This window comes from Adiantum capillus-veneris, chromosome 17 (genome assembly GCF_014529385.1).
Source record: "Adiantum capillus-veneris isolate H3 chromosome 17, ASM1452938v2, whole genome shotgun sequence".
In the NCBI taxonomy this organism is placed as follows: domain Eukaryota; kingdom Viridiplantae; phylum Streptophyta; class Polypodiopsida; order Polypodiales; family Pteridaceae; genus Adiantum; species Adiantum capillus-veneris.
Window position 1 is genome coordinate 80,337,001 of NC_140947.1, and position 23,880 is coordinate 80,360,880.

The 23,880-nt window shown below is 43.8% G+C and overlaps 1 protein-coding gene across 4 annotated transcripts in view; it reads right to left on the bottom strand.

The window, feature by feature from the left end:
* The window catches only part of LOC147437553 (mitochondrial import receptor subunit TOM40-1-like), a 35,531-nt gene extending 13,143 nt beyond the window's left edge, over positions 1 to 22,388 (bottom strand). For 2 of the 4 annotated variants that reach the window (XR_015184891.1, XM_086487069.1), the window contains exons 1-6: positions 22,083 to 22,388; positions 21,541 to 21,622; positions 21,353 to 21,452; positions 21,175 to 21,270; positions 19,842 to 19,892; positions 19,695 to 19,760 (exon numbers count right to left, since the gene is read on the bottom strand). Coding sequence is in view for 2 of the 4 variants with exons in the window: in XM_086487069.1 (XP_086343195.1) it covers positions 19,695 to 19,760; positions 19,842 to 19,892; positions 21,175 to 21,270; positions 21,353 to 21,452; positions 21,541 to 21,622; positions 22,083 to 22,287 (600 nt within the window). In the remaining 2 variants the exon portion in view is untranslated. The remainder of the gene's footprint in view (positions 1 to 19,694; positions 19,761 to 19,841; positions 19,893 to 21,174; positions 21,271 to 21,352; positions 21,453 to 21,540; positions 21,623 to 22,082) is intronic. The other 2 variants (XR_015184890.1, XM_086487068.1) reach the window with 1 other exon arrangement.
* Positions 22,389 to 23,880: the final 1,492 nt, after the last annotated feature.

Below are 23,880 nucleotides of genomic sequence, written 5' to 3' on the forward strand. Positions count from 1 at the left end.
GTGAGCAGCATTATGATTTGATTGACAATGATCAGCATGATGATTTGGATGATAAAGACAAGCATGATGATTTGCATGATCAAGATGTGATTTCTCACAAGCATGATGAGTTGCATGAAGAAGATGTGATTATTCACAAGGATGATGTGTTAGTTGATGCTTTTTCTAGCAAAGCTAACCTCGTTGCAGATTCGATCAATCACGAAGAACCGATCTTGGCTCTCGAGCCTAGATCCAAAGAACCCCCTCAGGAAGAAGCGATCTTGGCTCTCGAGCCTAGGTCCAAAGAACCCTCACAGGAAGTATTATGTGTTCGCATGATTAGTACGCACGCATTGTTCGAGTGTTTCATTCGTGATCGTTTCCTGTATTTTAGTCAGCATCTTTATGTGATCCCTTTTCCTAGGCATGACATATTGTATGTTGAGCACGTTTCTCTCATGGATAAGCACGAATCTATGTGGATTTCTCATGAAAAGCTGAAAAGTATGTATGTAAGGAAGTCACATTCCATGTCTCTTCCTTGGCATGACACATTTGTAGAAAGAGCATAGGAAAGTATGAGCACCAAGCATGAGCATTTCCATTGTGAATTGCCACAATTGATTGCTCTAGATCATAAGAGAAAGATTCGATCTCATTGTTTGCATGTATGTGGTGAAAGGTTTGGCATTCCGTCTATTGGTTCATTTACATTGCAAGCACAGTCTTTAGAGAAGACAAGATTTTTTCCACTCACTTTACATGGAATAGGTATGTTCATGGTTTTGTGTTGGAAATGGTTTCAGGAATTTTCAGCCATGGAGATTCTTGAAGAAGAAAGAAGCATGACTCTCGACGTAGTTGAAGCATTGAATGCGCCACAAAAGACTTTGTCGCTTTCGACGCGGCCCAAAGAAGCAAGCGTTGCAGACGTTTATGAAGTTCAAGTATCGCACGACCCACACATCAGAGTGGGCCGGCGAAGAGTCCCTTCTAGGATTCCGGATGCTACGGGCGATCTCTCTCGACGCCATACAGTTTGGTACCAGTACCTCACTTTAAAAAGAAGAGGATGTCACGTGACACATCCAACCCTATGTGTCCGTGGACAAGCTACACCATAACAGGGTTTCCGTCAAGTCCAATCAGTCTAAATTAGAAGTGATCTGGCACTTTTGTGAGTCTATTCGTAGACCGTGCATGCTTAGTCACTTAGTATAGATGCATATCCTCTAGTTGCACACAGCATGTTGTATTCCCATCAAAATCCATTAGAATCAGTTAGGGGATTTTTCCAGTGCATTTAGCCTATTTTACCTATTTTTGACATTTTTCACTTATTAATTTAAGTTACTTTCCAACAAAAGTAGGTAGGGCAATTTGGGGAAGAAAATACATAAGCAAACCAAAGTTAGAACTAAATGGCAGATGAGCAAGGAGAATAGCAAGCCATTGGCGACAGGTTCCCCCCTCTTAGCAAGACTCTCCAAGGACCCCCTTGGCAATTACACCCACACATAACCCTAGCGTTTTTGCTTCATCGCCAACCTCCCTCTTGCCTTGGCGTTTTCAAAAGAAACTTGACCGCAGCCCCCCTTGACCGTAGCCCCGCATCGATAGCAGGCACTGATATCTGGAGTTTTCAGCATCAATTCGCAGCAGATACAGCAGCGTTTTCAGCATCAATTTGCAGCACATACAGCAGCGTTTTCAGCATTAAAACGCAGCAGCAGGCCAGCGTTTTCGTCAGGCAAAATTCAGCGATCATCCATAGCAGATTTTCGGCAGATAGTGTTTTTGGACAGCAGTTAGATCCATCCCCATTTCAGCCCTATTGTCGTCATCGCCATCCCGGTCGTCGTCGACATAGCTTAGATCTGCATCAGTTTTATGCATCATCATTGTACCTGTTTGTGCAATCAATCGTAGACCACTCTCGCCAACAAGAGTGGGGCCTTCGGAGGAGGGTTTTACGTCTCTGGTGCGTATCTCTCTTCTCTCTATCTCTCAGTCCCATACACTTGCACGCACAATGTCCACTCACTTTGTTCGTGATCATAGCACTTTCCATTAAGAACGGAAGGCTCTCCCTTCCAAAAGAACTAAAAGGAACCTTGAGCAAAATATGGAACACTCGTCTTGAGAAAGAACAACATTCATTCCGCTGCACCTAACAACCAGCTATTTCTCTTTTATGCAACTATGCAAGGCCTTTTGACATAGTTACATTAATAAGATCTTATTGATAACATCAATAAGCATAGTTGCATCAACTATGCTTCGCGTGACTACAACATTAGTCTCGCTACATCTCACTGCATCTCACTTTTTGTCTTGATCCCTCTCCGTGCATCTCACTTCTTCTTGTCTTGATCCCCTTTGCAAAGTTTTACTTATTTCAATTTGCAATCCTCTCTCTCTCTCTCTCTCTCTCTCTCTCTCTCTCTCTCTCTCTCTCTCTCTCTCTCTCTCTCTCTCTCTCTCTTCTCCTTGTCTTGATCCCCTTTGCAAAGTTTTACTTATTTCAATTTGCAATCCTCTCTCTCTCTCTCTCTCTCTCTCTCTCTCTCTCTCTCTCTCTCTCTCTCTCTCTCTCTCTCTCTCTCTCTCTCCAAAAGGGTCTCCGCTTCCCAAGAGCCTCCCCACTAAGAAGGATAACGGTCATCTCATCAATGTTCAACGGCGGGTCGATATCGTTAATGGTGGAGTTGAATTGGTTTAGCCATCGCCCCCTAGGACCATCAAGCATCGAGCAGCTCATCAGCAAATGCGAAAGCGGTCTATCCTCTAATTGGGAGCGGGAGCACAGTGGACAAACATTGTGTCTGCGCATCCAACTATCAACCAAAATCAACCAACCTATCCTCGCGAGAATTAACGCTCTCTCCTCTCTCTCTGCAACACTGCTTCTATTGAGCTCCAAAAGGTATCCACGTGTTTGTTCATAGCGGACCATCTTATAGGGTTCCAACGCGGCACGAGTGCCTCTCGTCCCACTTGTCCCACGTGTGGTAGCGAACTAAGCTAATGTGAATCGCACAGATACATTTATTCATCCAATTTCGGGTTCGGGTCGTCCAAATCCACTTCTTGAACGCTTGGTTCTTAGCACCCCCTAACGAGACAATCACATAACCCAAACGAGATAATGCTTTTATTCCCTTCTCACTCATATGGCCTAGTCACAAAGAGGTATTTGACTGCTCGGGTATACATATAACATTATTCTTAAGACTAACAACATATAGAGTGTAAAGAGTTTCAGGTTTGAAACCCTTTGCCACAATCAAAGAATCCTTTGATAGCTTCCAGGAAGAACCTCCAAAAGAGATGCTACCCTCATCATAAAGTTGCCAAGTGCTAATCAAACTTTTTGCCAACTTTGGAATGTGCCTCTTATTCTTGAAAGTGAAGTTACAGTCATTAGCAAACTGCAATTGCACATCACCAATGCCCATCATGTCACACACATAATTGTTTCCAAGACGGACCACACCTTTTCTTGGAGTATCATAAGTAGAAAACCATTCTTTGCATGAACTAACATGAAATGATGCACCAGAATCAATGATCCAGTTTTGAAATGTAGTACTAGAACTTACAACTAAAACATCATAGTCAAGAGATGATAAGAACAACACATCCCCATGTGATTCCATTGTGTTTGCTTCTTCAATCTTCACACACGAAGCTTTTTGTTCACCTTTGTCTTGAACTTGCTTACCTTTAACTTTCCTTTGCTCTCTCTTTCATCTAAAACAATCCTTTCGTATATGACCACTATCACAAAGTGATGACGTGTCTGCTCGGGAGCAGAGCTGCTGAAAACTCTAATTTTGCAAACCCTAACCCTAACCCTAAAAGGCAGCAGGGCTGAATCACGTGAAATGCGCAACATGCTGACGTGGCACCGTATAGTAGTCCCGAAAAAAGCAACGGGTTCTGCGTTGGGGAAAATCTGCTTTTGCTCTACGCAAGTTGCAAGGAAGAGAGAGAGAGAGAGAGAGAGAGAGAGAGAGAGAGAGAGAGAGAGAGACTTTGCTTTATTTTAAAAACTCAAGAGAGTTTGAGAGAGGAGAGAGCCTTTGCTTTTATTTAGGTTCTTGATTGGAAGCTTTTGGGGCTCTGCTTTTGGCATCCCTTGTAATTTAAATATGTGGTTTGGGCTCCCACTTTGCAGAGCATCTGGACGCAGAGTCTGAGAGTGAGACCCGATCCACTCTTGTACTTTGAACACTGATTAATACATAAAGAAATACCGGAAGGGGCGCCAATCTTTGGGGCCAATATCTCTAGGCACGGAACTCCGCCGGGCCAGTGCAAATCTATTGTAATCTGTGAGTTGTTTTACTGGCAATTCAAGCATGGCAAGTACTAGGCAACCACACCAAGGGGCAATGCTTGCATGGCAAGTACATGGCAGTCCCAAAACTGCCATTGTCAGCAAGGGTGACCACATACAAAGGCACTTATAGTTGGGGAACTGGCCATTTGTCCAAAACAGCCCATTAGAGGCTCAGCTAGCAGAAGAAAGTGCACACATTTGGCACTCGGGCTATGTGTAAACACACACACACACACACATCTCCATTGAAAGGGCTGATTTAGCCATTGTAGGGTCCTTCTAGCACACACTCTCTCTCGGTATACTCTCACAGAAGGCGCCTTCTCTCATGAGCATTGTATTGTAACACTTTAAATGAATAAAGGAAATACCGAAAGGGGCGCCTATTCAAGGGCCAGTACGCATAGGGGAGGAGCTCCGCCTCTCTATCTCTCATCTTTATATCTCTCAATTACTATGTTTTATATCGACATTATCAAGTGCTGATTTTCTGATTTTACCAGCTGAAGATAGCTGTCCCGCACCGCCCACGCCCTAGGCAATAGGCCAGCCGATTATAGAAGACCTTAAAAGACTAACAAACCCATTAGTAACAACCTTAAGAACAAGATTGTCACTAAAATTACAATGGGTGAGTCGAAAAACTTTGAGGCCCCCTCAATCCTGGTGTGTGGCAATGAATTCCTCTAAAGTGGAGCCTTGTTTCAAGGAGCTCAGTCGTTGACATGCGGCATTCGCAAGAGCTTTCACACACTTATGTATCATAAAGGGCATCAGGTTGTTGGGTTAGCTTAGCCCTAAGGCTTTATTCTTGGCTGTACCACTTATTTGCTAAGCTCTCCAAGGTAGAGGGAACGTGGTCCTAGTCCACAAAGTCAAAAGGTCTCTGAAGTTTGAACACATCACGTCCAAATACTACTAGATAATGAACTTTGAAACACATCATGTCCATAATCCGACCAACAACAATGGAATGGTGCACTCATCCATGATACGTCTGATTCGTTCCCTGCCAGATGCAGGTGCCTTGAACTCCACCCCACGGGTTCAAATATCGATAACTTGAACTCCAACACAAGGGTCCAAATTATTTATAGGGAGCACTGCTTGCCTCTCTTTGTCATTCACAAGCCTCTCTCTCATTGCAGCTAGTGGCGCACGTGACTAGAAGGGGGGAGCCCTTGTCAGTGTAGTAGTCACCACACCAGCAGTCTCTTTGTTGTCCTTCCCTGAGTCACTATCACTGCTTTCCTCATTATGCTTGCTTTTGCCTTTGTCCTTTGTAGAGCCTCTGTCTTTGCCTTTGGATCTGCAATCTCTAGACAAATGACCACGCTTTCCACAGTTGTAACACCGGCTATTGGTCTTCTTTCTCGAATCCAAAGCGGCAAGTGCTTCCACACCTTTGCCAGAAATCTGAATTTTGCCTTGAGTTATTAACACGGCTTCCTCCTCAATGAGAAAAAAGAGCTGAGATCATCAAATTCCAGCATTTCCTTCGTGTTTTGTAGGCGAAGTGTCCTAGACACCGTTTCGTACACCTTAGGCAATTTCGTGAGTACCAAAGCAGCTAATTGAGTACTGGTCAATGCACTTTTCATAGCCAATAGTTGATCATGAATAACTTCAGCCTTCATTAGAAATGATTGCATGTAACTTCCAGGGGGAAACTTGATGGCAAATAATTGTCCAAGAAGGGTGACTGCTCGCATCGTAGAATCCCAATCAAGCATTCTAACGAGCTTGAACCACATATCATTGACAGTTCAAAGTCTGAATGGCTGGAGAAATTTCCTGTTTGAGAGATTCCGCAATGACCGACATTGCCTTCGCATTAAACGCATCCCAATTGACACACGATTTTAGATACTCGTCATCTTAAAGGCGAGTGTACCTGTTGTTGGGATCCCTCGTAGGACCGGGGCTCTGAACCGTCAACTATGTCCAAAAGCCTTTCCACGTGAACCGGAGCCGCATAATCAAGTTCCAATGGGCCTAGTTATCGTCGATCAATTTGTCCTTGGCACTCGAGCAAGGGCAGGAAGTTTGCTTCCTTCTCGTACTCCAAAAGGAGGTGCAACGAAGGAGTTTATGAATTTAGCTCGGATCTAGTACTCCGCACAAACACAAGGGACACTTTACTTCACTTAAAAGAACTGAACTGAGCTGAACTAAATGAAAGAAAGAGACGCATAAGAGAGAGAGAAAAGTGACGACACCAAAGTCAAGTCGTCCGAAACCCTCAAGGGCCCCCTTACTTTGTTGCCAGAGCAAGTACTTTCTTTATTCTTGCACAATGTTGATACAATGACTAAATGTTGAGATGCTGATGTGGTATTGATACTAGGTACTGGGTACTAATGGTATCGCAAGGTACTAAGGTACTGAGAGGTTTCATGTCGACGATGATGATGACGGCGGCGGGTGATGTTGGGTCCATGTCGACGACGAAGTACTGATGGGTCTCTGTCGACGACAAGGTACTGATGGGTCTATGTCGACGACAATGACGACAACGACGACGAGGTTCTTGACGGGTCTATGGATTTATGTTGACGACGAGGTTCTTAACGCGTCTGTGGATCCTTATGCCGAGCCAAGGCACAAGGGGTACTAGGTGCTGGGGTACTGTGTCGACGATGGTGACGACGACGGGTCTGTGATTGAATGCCGGATCTGCTAGCACTGTCGATGGCTTGGGTCTGCAAACACGACGAGGCTAGCGGTTGAAAGCTATCGCCGAGGACGACAACGGCTGAAATCTGATGGCGCTCTAAGCTGAAAACGCTGGCTGTCTTGGGCTGAAAACGTTGGCCTTCCTGCTGAGAAAACGCTAGGAAACTCTTGGCTATTACGGCACGGCTTGGTGCTCCTGCCAATCCCCAAGGTGTTCTGCTTCTACAAGCGCTCGTATGGCTGCGCTTTATAGATGACAAAAGGCTGGGTCGAGCAAGCAACAATAGGCAGCCCCATGACCAGGCAATTTATAAGCTGAAAAATAACTCATTAAAAAATGCCAAGTCAAGAGGTGGTTCACGCGGTAGAAAATGCTCATGCTAAAAGAGGGTATGCAACTATGACTCGCTTGGGCATGCACGTCTTGCTGGAGGATCACAAAGTGCCATGCTAGGTCCTAAGCTCAGACTCATGCTAGACTGTAGCAGAAGCATGTCCACATAGCACAAGTGAAGTGCGCACGTGACATCCCCCCTGTTGAAGGGTGAGGCACAATTGCCAAACTTCTATCTTGGGACTTTTTTGTACTTCTGATGCTGACTGCTTCTGATGCTTGTGGATGCATAAACAATGAAAACTCCTCCAAACTCGTGGGTACTGCGGATGTAGGTCCTGTTGCGATGTAGACACTGACCAGCCGAGTTGCTAGGTAGCCTTAATACTGTTGCAGAATACCAACCTTCATGCTAACTCTGCCATGCAAGCAAGTGCTACCACTCGAATAGTCCGATCGTGAAAACATTGCAAGTAAAGCTGAAAGGAAGGGTGTTCAGAGGTATTTCCAAGGGTTTCTTGTCAACGCAAAAGAGGCTTAGGGATCCTGTCTCCAATTGTTCAGTATAAAGCCAGATTTACCCCTTGTAATTTTATGTGTTAAAAACGCACATTTGTAAGGCCCCCATTATGAGGAGAAGCCACGTGCGTGAAGAAAAATCACTCGCCGGAAACCAAAATTTTCATTGCAAGTCTCGAGCAAAGCGGCAAGTCTCAAGACTGGCTTCGACGGAATATTCCTTTTTCACCGGAATTTTATGGCCGGACGACGGCCGAAAAGTGGTCGAAAATGGCTGGAACCTTGGCCAATGGTTGATAGTCAATGGCCAATGGCCGATGGGTGGAAGTCTTTGGCGGTGGCCGATTTTAAATCGGACTTGTCTTTCTAAGGACGGCCACATATGGGTGCATTGAAGAGTCCAACTTGGACTTGTCTACACAAGGGCGGCTACACACAGCTGCCTCTAATGAAAGAGGGCAATCCTTTTGGCCTTTAAAAGGAGGCCTTTTCTACAAACAAAAACGGATTGAACAGGTGAAGCATTGTGATGCATTGTGAAGTTGATGCAACAAGATGAACGTGAGGTGGTGAGTGTGAAGCAAGGCGGTAGCTCCAAAAGGGTATAATCCCTTTGTAACTTACTTATTGTTTGAAGTACTAAAGCCATTGAGTGGCTACTTTCCCGTGGATGTAGCCCACATTGGGTGTACCACGTATGTCGTGCTCTCTCTCTCTCTCTATCTATCTATCTATCTATCTATCTATCTATATATATATATATATATATATAGTCTCGTGTGTGAAAATTATCTCTCTCCATTAAGTAAAATACTCAATTATCTACTTAGCTACGTCATATTCCCTAACTACTGGTATCAGAGCAAGGTTTGCTTATAGCTGAAGTATCTCAAGGAAAGGATTCCTTAAATTGAGTGGGAGTAATGGCGGAGGAAGGGAAGCTCAAGATCGAGAAGTTCCATGGCAAGAACTAACAACACTAGAAGATGCAAATTGAAAACTATCTCTACCAGAAGGACCTTTATTTGCCACTACTAGGCGATCTTGCAAAGAAGCCCGCAACAATGACAGATGAAGCATAGATTTTCCTTAACCGAAAGACATTAGGAACAATCCGGCTAAGCTTGGCATCAACGGTGGCCTTCAACGTTTCATAGATGAAGACCACGGAGGACTTGATGAAGTCACTTGACGGCCTCTACAAGAAACCATCGGCATCCAATAAGGTATTTCTCATGAAGCGCTTGTTCAATATAAAGATAGTAGAGAATGGTTCAGTTGCAGAACACCTAAATGACTTCAACACCAACATAAGTAAGCCTCGATCGGTGAACATCAATTTCGATGACGAAGTGCAAACTCTCCTTATACTATCGTCTCTACCGTATAGTTGGGACAGCCTTGTGATGGCTGTAGATAACTCTATCTCTGGCACAAATACTCTTAAGTTTGATGATGTTGTGGGTGTTCTCCTAAGCGAGGAAATGCGTAAAAGAAGCACAGGTGAATCATCAAGTGTTGCACTGTCAGTGGAAACAAGAGGAAGGCCTAAGGAGAGGTTCAAAAACGAAAAGGGTCGTGATCGCTCAAGGCGGAGCAAGTCATGCACAAAGTCGGTTCTTGAATGTTGGAACTACGGCAAGAAAAGCCACGTCAAGAAGGATTGCTTGTTCAAGAAGAAGGAGTCAGAATCTCAAGACAACAAGCCAATATCGAAGGCCAATGTGGCAGATAAAGTAGAGCAAGATGCTCTAATTCTCTCATTAGACAATGTGTCTAATTCCTAGATAGTAGATTTTCCATTTTCATTCCATGCAACACCGCACAAGCAGCATTTTCAAGATTACATCAAAGGTAATTTTGGGTATGTATACTTGGGAGATGATGAAGCTTATGAAATTGTCGGCAAAGATACAGTTTGTGTCAAAACTACTAACGGAAATGAATGAAAGCTTAAAGATGTTAGGCATGTTCGTTCTCTTCGCAAAAATCTGATCTCTATTGGACAATTGGACGATGAAGGTCACAACATTGCATTCGGAAACAAAAGTTGGAAGATCTCAAAGGGATCTTTGGTGGTTGTCGAAGGAGAAAAGATTGGTACACTTTACTTGTGTACTGTCAGCACAAAACCTTCAACTTATACAACAACTACAGAAGTTGCCAGTGCGGTGTGGCACTACCGGCTTAGACATACGAGTGCCAAAAGAATGCAAATCCTTCAATCAAAGAAGCTTCTACCACGTTTGAAAGAAGTGGACTTAGAGTTCTGTGAAGATTGTGTTTATAGTAAACAAAAAAGGGTAAAATTCCTAAAAGCAGGAAATGAAAGGAAAAATAAAAAACTCAAATTGGTTCGTTCTGATGTTTGGGATCCTGAAAGTACACCATCCCTTGGTGGCTCATTGTACTATGTAACATTCATAGACAATGCAACTAGAAAAACATTGGTTTATGTCATGAAAAATAAATCCGATGTGTTTTCCATATTTCAAAGGTGGAAAGCCTTTGTGGAGAATGAAACAGGTACCAAGGTTAAATGTCTTAGATCTGACAATGGAGACGAGTATTGCAGCCAAGCTTTTGTGCTAGCATGGCATTCGGAGGCAAAGGACAACCCCAAGGACACCTCAACAAAATGGCATTTGAGAAAGGATGAACAAAACATAACATGGAGCGAGCACGAAGCATGCGGCTACATGCAGGTTTATCGCTTGGGCTTTGGACGAAAGCAATAAGTACGTCTGTGTACTTAATCAACCGGTCACCCTCAACGACATTAGATGGGGGAGTTCAAAAAGAGGCATGGATAGGTAAAACGGTGAATTATTCATTTCTCAAAGTGTTTGGGTACGAAGCTTTCATGCACATAGATGGAAGCCTAAGGTCAAAGCTAGACGCAAAGTCCAAAAAGTGTTTCTTCATCGGCTATGGAGAGGGTAACTTTAGGTATCGCCTATGGAATCCTGAAGATGGTAAAATCTTTAAAAGTAGAAATGTAATTTTTAACGAACAAAATATGTACAAACATTACTTGGAAAAAAAAAAAAAAAAAAGGTGATGAGTATATGAAGCTTGAGGACGGTGAAGACTCAAGGACTGCAAACGGTGACAATGTGCAACAACGTCAACCAAATGAGGAGCCTCAACCTATTCCCCGAAGATCTACAAGAGCAAGTAAACCTCAAGAAAGGTTCGTTCCTTCTTTCAATCATCTCTTGATCTCAGATTCTGAGAGCCGAAATCATACGAAAAAGCTATGCATCACGAATCCAAAGAAGAATGGATGAAGAGCATGCAAGTGGAGATGGACTCATTACATCGCAACCAAACATGGGAGTTGGTTGAGTTGCCTAAAGGTAAGCGGACACTGGAGAACAAATGGGTGTATAAGCTAAAGGAAAAAGAAGGTGGGAAGAAAAGGTACAAGTCTAAGCTTATGGTAAAAGGGTTTCTCAAAAGACAGTTATTGACTTCAATGAAATAATTTCTCCCGTTATAAAAATGAACTCAATTAGGCTTGTCTTAAGCCTTGTGACTGCTCATGATTTAATTCTTGAGCAAATGGATGTAAATACGACATTCCCTCACGATGACTTAGAGTGAAACCGGCCCGTGGGACGGTAGGCTTTGGCTTTCACCCGAAATTCTTTACTTTAGACACACAGAGAGAGAACGTGCAAAGGAAACCTGTGACAGGAATTAACACTTAAGCACACATACGGCTCGGAAGCTAGAATGCTTTGAGCAGACTCCGACAACCTGTAGGCCCCAAAATTGGCGCCCCTTTCGGTATTTCTTTATTCTTTAACTCAGGGAATAAAACTTGTGATCTCCTACGAGCTGCCCCGTATAATCCAGGCTGAGAAACACCTGTTCTCGCCCGATTTCGGCAACATAACTATATAGGACGCTTCACAGTTGGTATCCCCACGCAATAGATGACTTTCCCGACGCATACGGACACTTTGCAAAACCTGGCAAGAATCTGCAGTACGCTGAATTCTCTGTTTTCTGCCCCGAAAATGCGTCAAATCACCTCTACAACGGTCCCCTTGCGTCCCCAAACCTCCTGGGGGTATTAGGGACCGTTTAGGGCCGAAACCCTAAACCTGCAAAAATACACAGCAGGCTGCAATTCCCTGTTTTGGGCTCCTTTTCGCGTGCCGGTCGCATCTATAGCAAGACCTCGAGCTCCCGCACCTGTAGGGCTACTTGCCCTTTGAATCGGATGAGATTTCTCACGTGAAACCTCGCCGAATTCACCTGTACCTGCGGGGAATTAGCCACTAGCTAACCCATTAACTGTGCAAGAAGCTCTTGCCTCGGCAATTGCGCATGAACCCACACAATTGTACATCAATCAAATGAAAAGCCCTCTTGTGGGGCATCACATAACTGCACGTAAGGGGGAGAGAGAGCAGTGTGTAGCGTGCAGGGCATCACTCTTGGCACCACACTGTACATAGAGGGAAAGGAAGCACTCCAGAGCTCTTAACCTGTGGCAGTTTGCATAATGAGGCCTCTCCCAACTTAAATTTCAGCGCTACCTCTTCCTTTGTGAGGCAAGTGCACATAAATGTGCCACTTGGAGCATTTACAAGCATTTTCTCATTTCGGGTTTGCCGCTTAAAAATCTCCCAACTGGTTGCCCAATTGACTTCGCTTCAGAGTTGTAAAATGTTCCCCTAGTCATACCGGAGGTAATGACGCGAACACATTTCACGGCCCAAAATAGCAATTCCCTAAAGTTTAGGAAATGATTCCGTTGGGCTCCCACTGGTCATCATCTGACCATCTATCCTCATTGGGAACGCATCCAAAAGTGCAATGTGGCCCAACTATCGAATACTTTCTGTTGGTAGTCCCATCTTGACTTTATGCCTTTATTGAGTTCACTTCCTAGTATCCACCAACTTGCTAAGTGCGACGAGGGGACCTACATGATCTTACTCTCAGCCTAGACATCCTCTTACTATACGAATCCCAGTGCCGACCACTTCCCATCTGCGGGTGAAACTACCGTTCACATTGGCCATACAATATCTAACCGTTTGATACTTCAAAAAGAGGGTCTCAAAAATAAAACAAAAATCATAACCAACAACTAAGGTTAGCAGTTGCCACGTCCTCGTGACATAGTTAACAGCTACCACGCCCTTGTGACATAGAGGAGGAAATTTACATGCTTCAACCAAAGGGGCATGAAGTAAAAGGTAAGGAGAAAATAGTTTGCAAACTAAAGAAGAGCTTGTATGGTTTAAAGCAAGCATCAAGAAGGGTACTTGAAGTTCGATCGATGGATGTTGGATCATGGATTCACAAGATACAACTCAAATCATTGCGTCTACACTAAGAATTTGAGAGATGAGAAGTTCGTCATCCTAATGTTGTATGTTGATGGCATGTTGATTGCAAGTGCTAACATGCAGGATATCAAAGACCTAAAAGAGGAGTTGTCTAAATCTTTTTCAATGAGAGATTTAGATGTTGCAAAATGGATACTTGGTATGAAGATGTTAGGTGAAGCGGAATGAATGTTGTATTTTCTCAAGATTAGTGATCTTGACCGCTCAAGGTTCCTTTTAGTTCTTATGGAAAGAGAGAGCTTTCCTTCTGGTGGAGAGTGCTATGATCACGAACAAAGTGAGTGGATTGTGCGTGCAAGTGAATGAGACTGAGAGAAGAAGAGAGAAGAGATACGACACCAAGGGGTTGTAAAACCCTCCTCCGAAGACCCCACTCTCATCGGCGAGAGTGGTCTATTTGATTGTGCAAATGCGTACAAATGCTAATGCCATGGACTATGCCGATGATGATGAAGACGGTGACAACTTAGGCTGAATCTGGGGTCTTCTTTGTGGCTGAAATGGGACTGTTTTTGTCGGCTGAATTCTGGATAAAAACGCTGAAGATGATCTGTGTTTATGCTGCGGGTTCAAGGCTGAAATTCTGAGAATAAAACGCTGCCCTTTCTCTGCACTTTAGGCTGTGTTTGGGGTGTCGACAGGCTGCTGAAAACGCTGCCACAGCAGGTTTGTAAGGGCTACAATTCGCTGTAAAAGCTGCTCCAGAAAACGCTGCAAAGAACTGGGACTTGCTGGCGTTAAGAGGCTGAAAAAACGCTGGCCTGAATTGGGGCAAAAACGCTGGCGATCCTGGCTATGGTGGAAACGCTAGGCAGCACCAAGTATGGCGATGGCTATCGGGTAAACACCGGCGAGGAGAAGGTGCTCTATGATGCAAAACGCTATGCTTGATGGTTGGGGCCTCGCCAAGGGGATGGGGAGGTTCTTGCTGAGAGGGAGGGAACACCTGCTGCTTGGGGAAGCCTGTTGTGCTCTCTGCTCATCTGCCCATTTGTGCTAACTTGGGTTTGCTTATAAATTAACTTACCCAATTTGCCCTACTGACTACCCAACAAAAGTCACTTAATAAATAAGTGAAAAATGTCAAAAATAGGGAAAAATGGGATAAAGTCATCTGAAAAATCCCCAAACTGACTCTGATGGAATCTAATGGAAATGCTTATGCTTGTGCTTATGCAACCGGAGGATATGCACCTACACTGAGTGACTGGGCATGCACGGTCTACGAATAGACTCACAAAAGTGCCAGATCACTCCTAATCTAACTTGACTGGACTTTGACGGAAACCCTGCTATGGTGTAGTTTGTCCACGGACACATAGGGTTGGGATGTGTCACGTGACAGAAGATATCAAGGGACACGACAAAGAAGACACCGAAGCTATCTCAAGAAGATTATATTAAGAAGGTACTAGAAAGGTTTGCAATACAAGATGCAAAATCGGTTTCTATACCTTTGGCTAGTCACTTATAACTAACCAAGGATATGTGTCCAAAGACACGAGACGAGATAGCCTATATGTCTAAAGTTGCAGCGGTAGGTTCTCTAATGTATACTATGGTTTGCACAAGGCCAAACATTCACATGCAATGGGAGTTGTAAGTAGATTAATGGACAATCCAAGTAAAGAGCAATTGCAAGCTGTGAAGTGGATACTTAGGTATCTAAAAAGAACAACAACAAATGCTTTGTATTTTGGAAGCACTGACAGTTTCTTGCAAGGGTATGTTGATGCAGATATGGTAGGTGACAAATACACTCGAAGGAGCACTACTGGCTATGTCTTACAATTGGAGGCACAGAAGTAAATTGGGCTTCAAAGCTGCAGAAAGTGGTCTCACTTTGTACCACGGAAGCAGAATATGTAGCAATGACGGAGGCAAGCAAAGAGATTCTATGGCTTCACAAATTCTTAGAGAAGCTTGGATACAAGCAAGACAATTGTGTCTTGTACGGTGATAGCCAAAGCGCTATCCATCTTGCAAAAAACTCAGCCTTTCATTCAAGGACAAAGCACATTGAGGTGAGATACCACTTCATACGCACTCTTTTGGAAGAGGGACAGTTAAAGCTAGAAAAGGTGCATACAAGTGAAAATCCTGCAGACGTGTTTACAAAGGTGGTCAACAAGGAAAAGTTGAGCTTTTGCTCATCTTCAATCAGCATTCAAGGATAAGAAGCCAAGATGGAAAGCAGTCACACGTTTGGTTTGGAGATCAGTCTTCAAGTGGGAGATTATTAAGTGTGAGCCTGATTTACCCCTTGTAATTTTGTGTAAAAAACGCATATTTGTAAGGCCCTCGTTATGAAGAGAAGCCATCGTGCCTGAAGAAAATTCACTCGCCGAAACCAAAATTTTCACGACCAGCTCGAGACGGGCTTCGACGGAATATTCCTTGTCATTGGAATATTATGGCCAGACGGCAGCCGAAAACTGATCAGAAAACGGCTGTTCGGTTGGTCGATGGTCGGTTGGCCGGTTGCCGATGGACAGAAGTCTTTGGCGGTGGCCGAATTCAATGGCCGGTGGCCGATTTCAAGTTGGACTTGTCTTCTCAAGGGCGGCCACACATGGACGCATTGAAGAGTCCAGCTTGGACTTGTCTACACAAGGGCAGCTACACACGGTTGCCTCTCATGAGAGAGGGCAACCCTTTTGGCCTATAAAAGGAGTCCTTTTCTACACACAAAAATAGATTGAAGAGGTGTAGCATTGTGATGCATTGTGAAGTTGATGCAACAAGATGGATGTGAGGTGGTGAGAGTGAAGCAAGGCGGGAGCTCCAAAAGGGTATATTCCCTTTGTAACTTACTTCTTGTTTGAAGTACTAAAGCCATTGAATGGCTGCTTTCCCGTGGATGTAGCCCACATAGGGTGAACCACGTATCTCTCTCTCTCTCTCTCTCTCTCTCTCTCTCTCTCTCTCTCTCTCTCTCTCTCTTATGTGAAATTTATCTCTCTCCATTAAGTAAACTATCAATTATCTACTTAGCTACGTCATATTCCCTAACACCAACTCCTTCCATATCCACATACAAGGCAAGTAGATCTTGGTACTTAAGATATGGATTTTCGTGTATCCAATGTCAATCTTCCTTCAAAGACATGACAATAAAGATGGGAGCTAATAAGTCCATGATCGGGACTCGAAGATGCTTTTAGGTAAAAAAGACAGAGAGAGGTTCTTTGGGTTCTTGGTTCTGCTTTGGTTCTTAATAGTTCTTACCTTGAGTTCGCGAAGCCGAAGCACGCACAGAGCTAGATCTAGTACTCCGCACAAACACACAAGGGACACTTTACTTCACTTCAAAGAATTGAACTGAACTGCATGAAAGAGAGACACATGAGAGAGAGAGAGAGAGAGAGAAGAGACCACCAAATGTCGAGTCCCAAACCCTCAAGGGCCCCCTTGCTCTGTTGTCAGAGCAAGTACTTTCTTTATTCTTGCACAATGCTAATACAATGACTAAATGTTGCGATGTTGATGCTAATGGGTATTGAAGCTACTCATGCTGGGTACTGGGTACTAATGGTATTGCAAGGTACTGAGGTGCTGAGAGGTTCTATGTCGATGACGATGATGACGACGACGGGTATTGCTGGGTCTATGTCGACGACGAAGTACTGATGGGTCTGTGTCGAAGACGATGATGTCGACGATGAGGTATTGATGGGTCTGTGTTTACGAAGGTGATATCGACGACGAGGTACCGATGGATCTATGTCGACGCAACGACGACGGCGACGAGGTCCTGATGGGTTCGGTGGATCTATGTCAACGACGATGACGACGACGAGGTTCTTGAGGGCTCTTTGGATCCTTATGTCGAGCCAAGGCACAAGGGGTACGAGTGTTGGGGTATTGTGTCGACGACGGTGACGACGACGACAACGGGTCTATGGCTAAATGCCGGATCTACTAGCATTGTCGATGGCTTGGGTCTACAACCATGACGAGGCTAGGGGATGAAAGCTATCGCCGAGGACGATGACGGCTGAAATCTGATGGCGCTCAAAGCTGAAAACGATGGCTGTCTTGGGCTGAAAACGCTGACATTCCTGCAGTTAAAACGTTGGGAAACTCCTGGCTATTGCGGCACGGCTTGGTGCTCTTGCCAATCCCCAAGGTCTTCTGCTTCTACAAGCGCCCCTATGGCTGCCCTTTATAGATGACAGGGGCTCGGTCGAGCAGGCAAATAGACAACCCCCCGACCAGGCAATTTATAAGCTGAAAAATAACTCGTTAAAAAATGCCAAGTTAAGAGGTGGTTCACGCGGTAGAAATGCTCATGCTAAAATGATTGTATTGTGCAAGAGAGGGTACGCAACTATGACCAGCCTGGGCATGCATGTCCAACTAGAGGATCACAAAGTGGAAGGCTAGGTCCTAAGCTAAGACTCATGCTAGACTGTAGTAGAAGCATGTCCACGTAGCGCAAGTGAAGTGCGCACGTGACACTTTTCACCAAATTCTGCAAGAGGGAAGGAGGAGCTCCGCTTAGCAAATTCACTCCCGACCAGGAAAGTCACCTCCAAATTCCAATGCCCAAGGGGGAGCACAAAATCCCTTTGCCAGGTAGCGTTTTAAAACGCTATGGCAAGGCGTGACCTTTGGGTTGCCGACAAAGAGGACTGTCTAACGTCGTCAAGGGGTAGCCGGTGTGAGCATGTCAAGCGCTGCAAGGAAGGAGGGGCCTTTCAAAACCCCGAACTTGTGTCTAAGGGTGTCGTCAACACTGCAGTCCGCAACGTTTTAAAACACTCGCAGCACGCAAGGCGACGGACACCAAGTGGAAGCTGGGGTGTACACCAATACTCTCACTCTGAAAAGAACCATAGAAACCATTGCAAGCTATTGATCAAAGAGCACTATAGATAACAACTGGAAGACCGGACTTGAGACAAAGAACACAAAATACAGTAAACTTGAAGCTCAGCCAACCCATGTACTCACAATGTATCATCTACAGACACTGGTTGGTCAACTCCAAACAAGGACACATCTAGACGTTCGAGTGTGCAATGGAGACAGTGCTAGCAACCCTATGTGACTCGGACTCAAGAGAATAGACTCTAACATAGACCAAACATAGATACCTACGGTATCTCCCAAATGATATGTAAAGCATCTACCTCAGGTGGTGAGCCACTAAGGTAACATTGTAGATGAGTGGAGGGTGACAAACGAGGTAGGCACTAGGCCTTGTCGATGACCTCTCTATCACTCCTCCCTTCTCGCCACAGTGCTTATCCAAGGAGGTAGCCCCAACTTGCTATAAACCATCATAGGTGTCTCCAAGTTGGCCTAAAAGCTCCCTCTTAGCACTTTCAAGAACTATCTTTGTGAAAAAGTATGAGGGGAAGAGAGAGGAAGGAGATGGACAACTCAAATATGAGAGAGACAATGATATAATGTAATGGAAAGCTTTATTATTTAGAGAACTACTGTGAGATACAATCTAAGTACTTAAAGTACACAAATAGGTACTTTATATTACTTTTTACTATATGTAGAAGAAGGTACCTTGATAGGTAAAAGTACCTATGATACAATGTACAAGTATTTCTGAGAGACTCGATGGATGATTCCCAAAGCCAAGCTAGAGGCTAAAGTCCCAAGTACAATTGAGTGTGTTTTCCTAGATAAAAACACTCTATACAAGATGATCTAATGTCGGAAGATCCTCATGCATCATATTCCTGCTCTCTGTGACCAAAGGCCAGATCAAACAGCAACTAACTCGCATCTCCACCGAAGCACGATATCTGCATCAAGATCTAAGACGACCGCACAAGCGAAAAGAGGAGCACCTGCAATAGCAACGATCTAGAGCATGCCAAGCCACCCTTAGACACCCCTTCAAACGTGGCACTGCAGTATGCAACATGTGTACTAGGTTGGGGCAAAGAACTGCAACAAGGAAGAGAGGCGGTCCACCCAATCACCACGACCCCATAGTCAAACAAAACCAACTGCCTATCAAACAAGAGAAACAAAAAAGAAACAATACAAGCCACAAACAGCCATACAAGCATGACAGACCAACACCACAACGCATGCAAACATGCAATCAAGCACATACCAAGCAAACAAGAAAACAAATCACATTCAAAAATAGGCAAACACAATCAGCAAATAAGAGAAGACACAATCAAAAATGCTCGAGAAAACTAGACAAAACGTTAAAACCAAACGCATGGCTCATGAGCGAGGACAAACTGACAGAAGAGGGGAAGAGAGAAAGGGGAGACCCCGCTCGCATTGCCTTTGCCCTGATGGCCACCTAGCAAGGGAGGCCTGGCATGAGAAGTCCGAAGCAAAAAAGGGGGCCTCTCTCTCTCTCTCTCTCTCTCTCTCTCTCTCTCTCTCCTTTGATCAATGAGCATGTGATTTTTGAAAAAAGAGGTGTGTGTGAGTGTTGAAGAAGGGGGGGGGGGGGGGGGGGGGGAGAGAGAGAGAGAGAGACCTGAATGTAATTAGCACCATAAAATGCATTATTTCCCAACTGAAGTTGAGTTCGAAAATCCCTCCCCTGCAAATATTGACTTTCAAGTATTAGGGAGGCCAACAGATGATCCATTTGAAAGTTCAAAATACCCAATTCAGGTAATACCTTGTAATCAAAATTGAACATTCCTTGAGAGAAGTGTGGTTCATTTGTTAGCTGCAAGACAACAAGCCAATCAGCTAGAAGCCATCATTGAAAGGCCAAAAATAAATACTTTGACGAATACACAAACACTTCGTGAAAGAGTTTCTACTGTGGGAGGAACAGGAAATGAAATAGACTTCATGGTGTTCTGAAACAGGACAGGATGCTAAGGCACTCTTAATTGTCTATACATAGCATGCAAACCCTTTTACCTTTCTTTAGACAAAAGTCTCTTTTGGATTATGAAAGTGTACAATCAGAGCGATTAAACCCAAACACGTGATTCTAACAACTTTTGTCTGTCTATGCCATCATTTTCCATAACACAGAGGTCAGTCTTTTTTATGTCCTTACCTGGACCTCCAATGCTGGTTATAAGATTCACCTCAATGTCGCCTAGACATTTGGAGCACATGCGCTGTGACTAAGCCTCGAGTAGGCAAATTGGAACAACTTTTGTACGTCTAGCGCATCCAGATAGAGGCCATCCCTTCTCATTTCGATCTTCCCTTCCCTAGACCCCAGCAAAGACCAGTTATTGAGGATTGATGAGATGTGTTTCAAAATGTCTCTTGGCCCAAAAAACACCTTCCACATTTTTCCTTTGACAACGACAAAATGTTTGTGCCTAACAAACTCAGAAAATAGAGAATAGAGAGTGAACCAAAATTGCATGTGAGAGATTGGCTTCTTCTTTTTAAATAACACATTCACACTCTTTCACATTATTCCTTTGAAACTTTTAAAGAGAGCAAAAAACGTGTACAGAGGGACAAGAGCAAAGAGTCCAATAGACCATTAATGGGACTTAAACCTACTAGCAATCAACAAAACTGCCCACCAACAAAAAACTGTTTCAGTACTGCAAACCATTGTGAAGAGTGAGAATGATAAAGAAAAAGTATGGACAAAACAAGGTTACTTGGGAAATGAAACCTTGGCATAGGCATCGCAATGAAAACAATCCGTGCTGGACAAATATATAGCACATACAGCTACGAAGCATCGTTTCATCATCATTGTTTCATGAGTATTTCTAAGACGGTACATGTGACAAAAAATATATATAATGCATAGATACAAAATTGAAATCATTCCTACAAAACATCAAGGATGGATATAAAAGTAATCAATAGGCAGACCCTCAAAGAAACAATAAAATAGTAATTGAAAGGTAGACTTCAGTGATAGGATAAACCAGACAAAGTCATTCTAGTATGTGAGCTAGCCTTTCAGTCAACAAGGCCACAAGGGCAGTTCAATAATTGAACTCTAAGAAAACTTTGACAGATACCTGTGCATTGACTTTAACTGAGAAGTTTTCTGTAAGATCGTACTTCATCCGTGCACTCATTCTTCCATCCGTCAGCAAACGGCCAATCAACATGCACTGACAAGACAAGTAAAAGGGCATGTAAGAAGATGTCTTAGCCTGGTAAGTCCTTCAACCTCACAATCAAACTTCAGCTCACCCGTGAGTCCAAGTAATTAGCCCCAAACTCGTAATGAGAGGTGGAAACTTTGAAAATCTCATTTGTTTGAGAAGGAACTTCCAGCACACCCATGGAAAGACTGAAAAACCAAAAATCCTAAAAACCACTAAAACAAAGGCAAATCACATATTGAAAGGAATACTTCAGACAAAGAGAGAAGCTCATACCTGTGGCTCAGAGAAAACTTTGGTGTAAGTGGCCTTGTGAAATCAAAGCGTAACCCTTCAAACAGCTCAGGTTTCAAGGAAGCTAAGATAATAAACAAGAACAGCATTAGCCGCCATCGACTCAAGTAGCAGACCAAAGCACTCATGAAGCTTGAAACACACAAGCTCTCAGGAATATGCATCATTTTTCATCAAGGTTGCAGCAGGACAATTATGCTGTATCCCCAATGTAGCTTGATTTAGTGCAAGCATGTGTGATGAGCCCATGTGATTGGAGTTCATAATGTTGTACTTTGACAAGGCAATGAGTACGTGTTCACTGCGTTTCAATATCGAGTGAATATTTGCACGCAGTTATTCTATTCAAGCAACATAGAACACTCGTGACCGCTACTTAAATTTTCACAGTTCGGAAGGAAGCTATGTGTTGTGTGTGTGTGTGTGTGGGTGGGTTTTTTTTGTTTTGGGGGGGGGGGGGGGGGGGGGGGGGGGCGTTATGCGTGTGAACATGCATATGCGGGAGCTGGAAAAAGAGAGCTTACTGTAAGCTTCACGCTGTAGTTCGTCGTAAGCGACAGGGCAAGGGAGATTACACCAATCCGTGGGCTGGTTCTCGACCTTCTCTTCGCTTTCAGATGCAGTCGAGGCATCCGGCGACGGAGGAGGAGGAGACGGAGGAAGAGGAAGCGGCGGTGGGGTTGGGGGTGCGGGTGGGGGTGCTGCGGCATAGCTCATCGTCCCCCCCATCCTGGTGCAGGCAAAAACCAAAAGCGAAGTTGGGCAAAGTGTTGGGGCTCGCAAGTCGCGAGCTGCCTGCAGCAGCAATGGTAGTTTTGTAACTTGTAAGGGTTTATTCGTGTAATTAGAAAAGCACCACGTGCTGCATTTTGAGAGAACGAGTTAACTATTTTTAAAAAGGCCTTGCTTTCCCATTGTCTATTAAAAATGCGCACACAGTAAGAAAAAGAGAAAATATTACAAACTAAAATGATGTGCTTCATAAAGACGAAGATTTGATATGTCAACCAAGGTTTTAAAGTATAAAATATGTAAATGAAACATTGATGTGCAAAAAATATAATTTCTCACTCTCACTCTTCTTATTGTTGTGGAACGACCTAAAAGAGTGTGTTGTAATGATGTGTCATGGTCATTGTAGAGCCTAATTGAAAATCAAGTCTATACACAAAGGCGTTTAAACGATCTAACACTTTCCTATACCGCTATATAGCTTAACTTTAAGGTGATGTCCCGCTCATCCTATTAGCATCTAGTGGCCCTTTATAATGGATGGTTCGAGGTGAAGATGTCCTAGGAAAGTATGCTAGACAATTGGGCCTAGTGGGAACAAGTAGGATACCACTATATCACCCGTCTTTGGGATGAAGTCCTCGCTCATGCTATTAGGATTAAGTAGCTATGAGGGCACAGTCCTAACGGTCAGGTGGAAAAGTCCCTTGGGCAAGGCTTTGCCACATGGCGTGCATACAATTCAAGGGCTATGTAGGGAGAGGGTAGGAGGTGAAGGGCATGCCAGTACCGTTGCTACAAGCAAGAGCGCAGAGGGCCTTGCAAAATACTGAAAATAACATGTTACATGCCATAAAACAATAGACTGGCAAATCCCACAAGCACATAATCGACATAATACACGATGAGAGAGAGAGAGAGAGAGAGAGAGAGAGAGCACATGCAAGTGCACCTCCTAGAGCAGAGTGCTCCACAAGCACGGCGAGAGAAGAGAGAGGAATGGTGATCGGTGTTGCTTAAATCGACAAATTGACACCATTCAGATGTGCTACCTAAATCAGTAAATTTGCACTTGTGCTAAACTAGCATATCTGCACTTAATATTGTTTCAAATAGTGAATTTGTGATTTGTTGGTGTCTTGTTTGAATCAACAAATCTGTATTGGAGGTACTTCTTCTATCTTTCGATGGGGCTTCACTAACCTACAAAGAATTGATGTACGATCCCAATCTGACAAAAAAATGAAAAATACAATACATAAGTAGGATGGTACATATATAATCATTCACTTCAAAGTTTGATCTATTACAACGATATTTTCAGTGCGAACGGAAGCAGGTCAAGTTCCCAGAATCCAAAGCTTAGGAGACAAGGTGTCTAAATTTTTACCCTACTACTTCATCGTAAATATTAATTATTGAATCAAATAGAATGGGCCACCATGGATAGCACCATGGTATTATGGTGTGAGCACTTATGATAAGGGAGAGTACTTAAGGAGCCTTTTTTTAATTAGAGAGAGGATGTAGTTGGTCTCTTTTAAAGTGCATTATAGAGGAAAAACTTGCTTTATGCTAATGTGTAGGGAG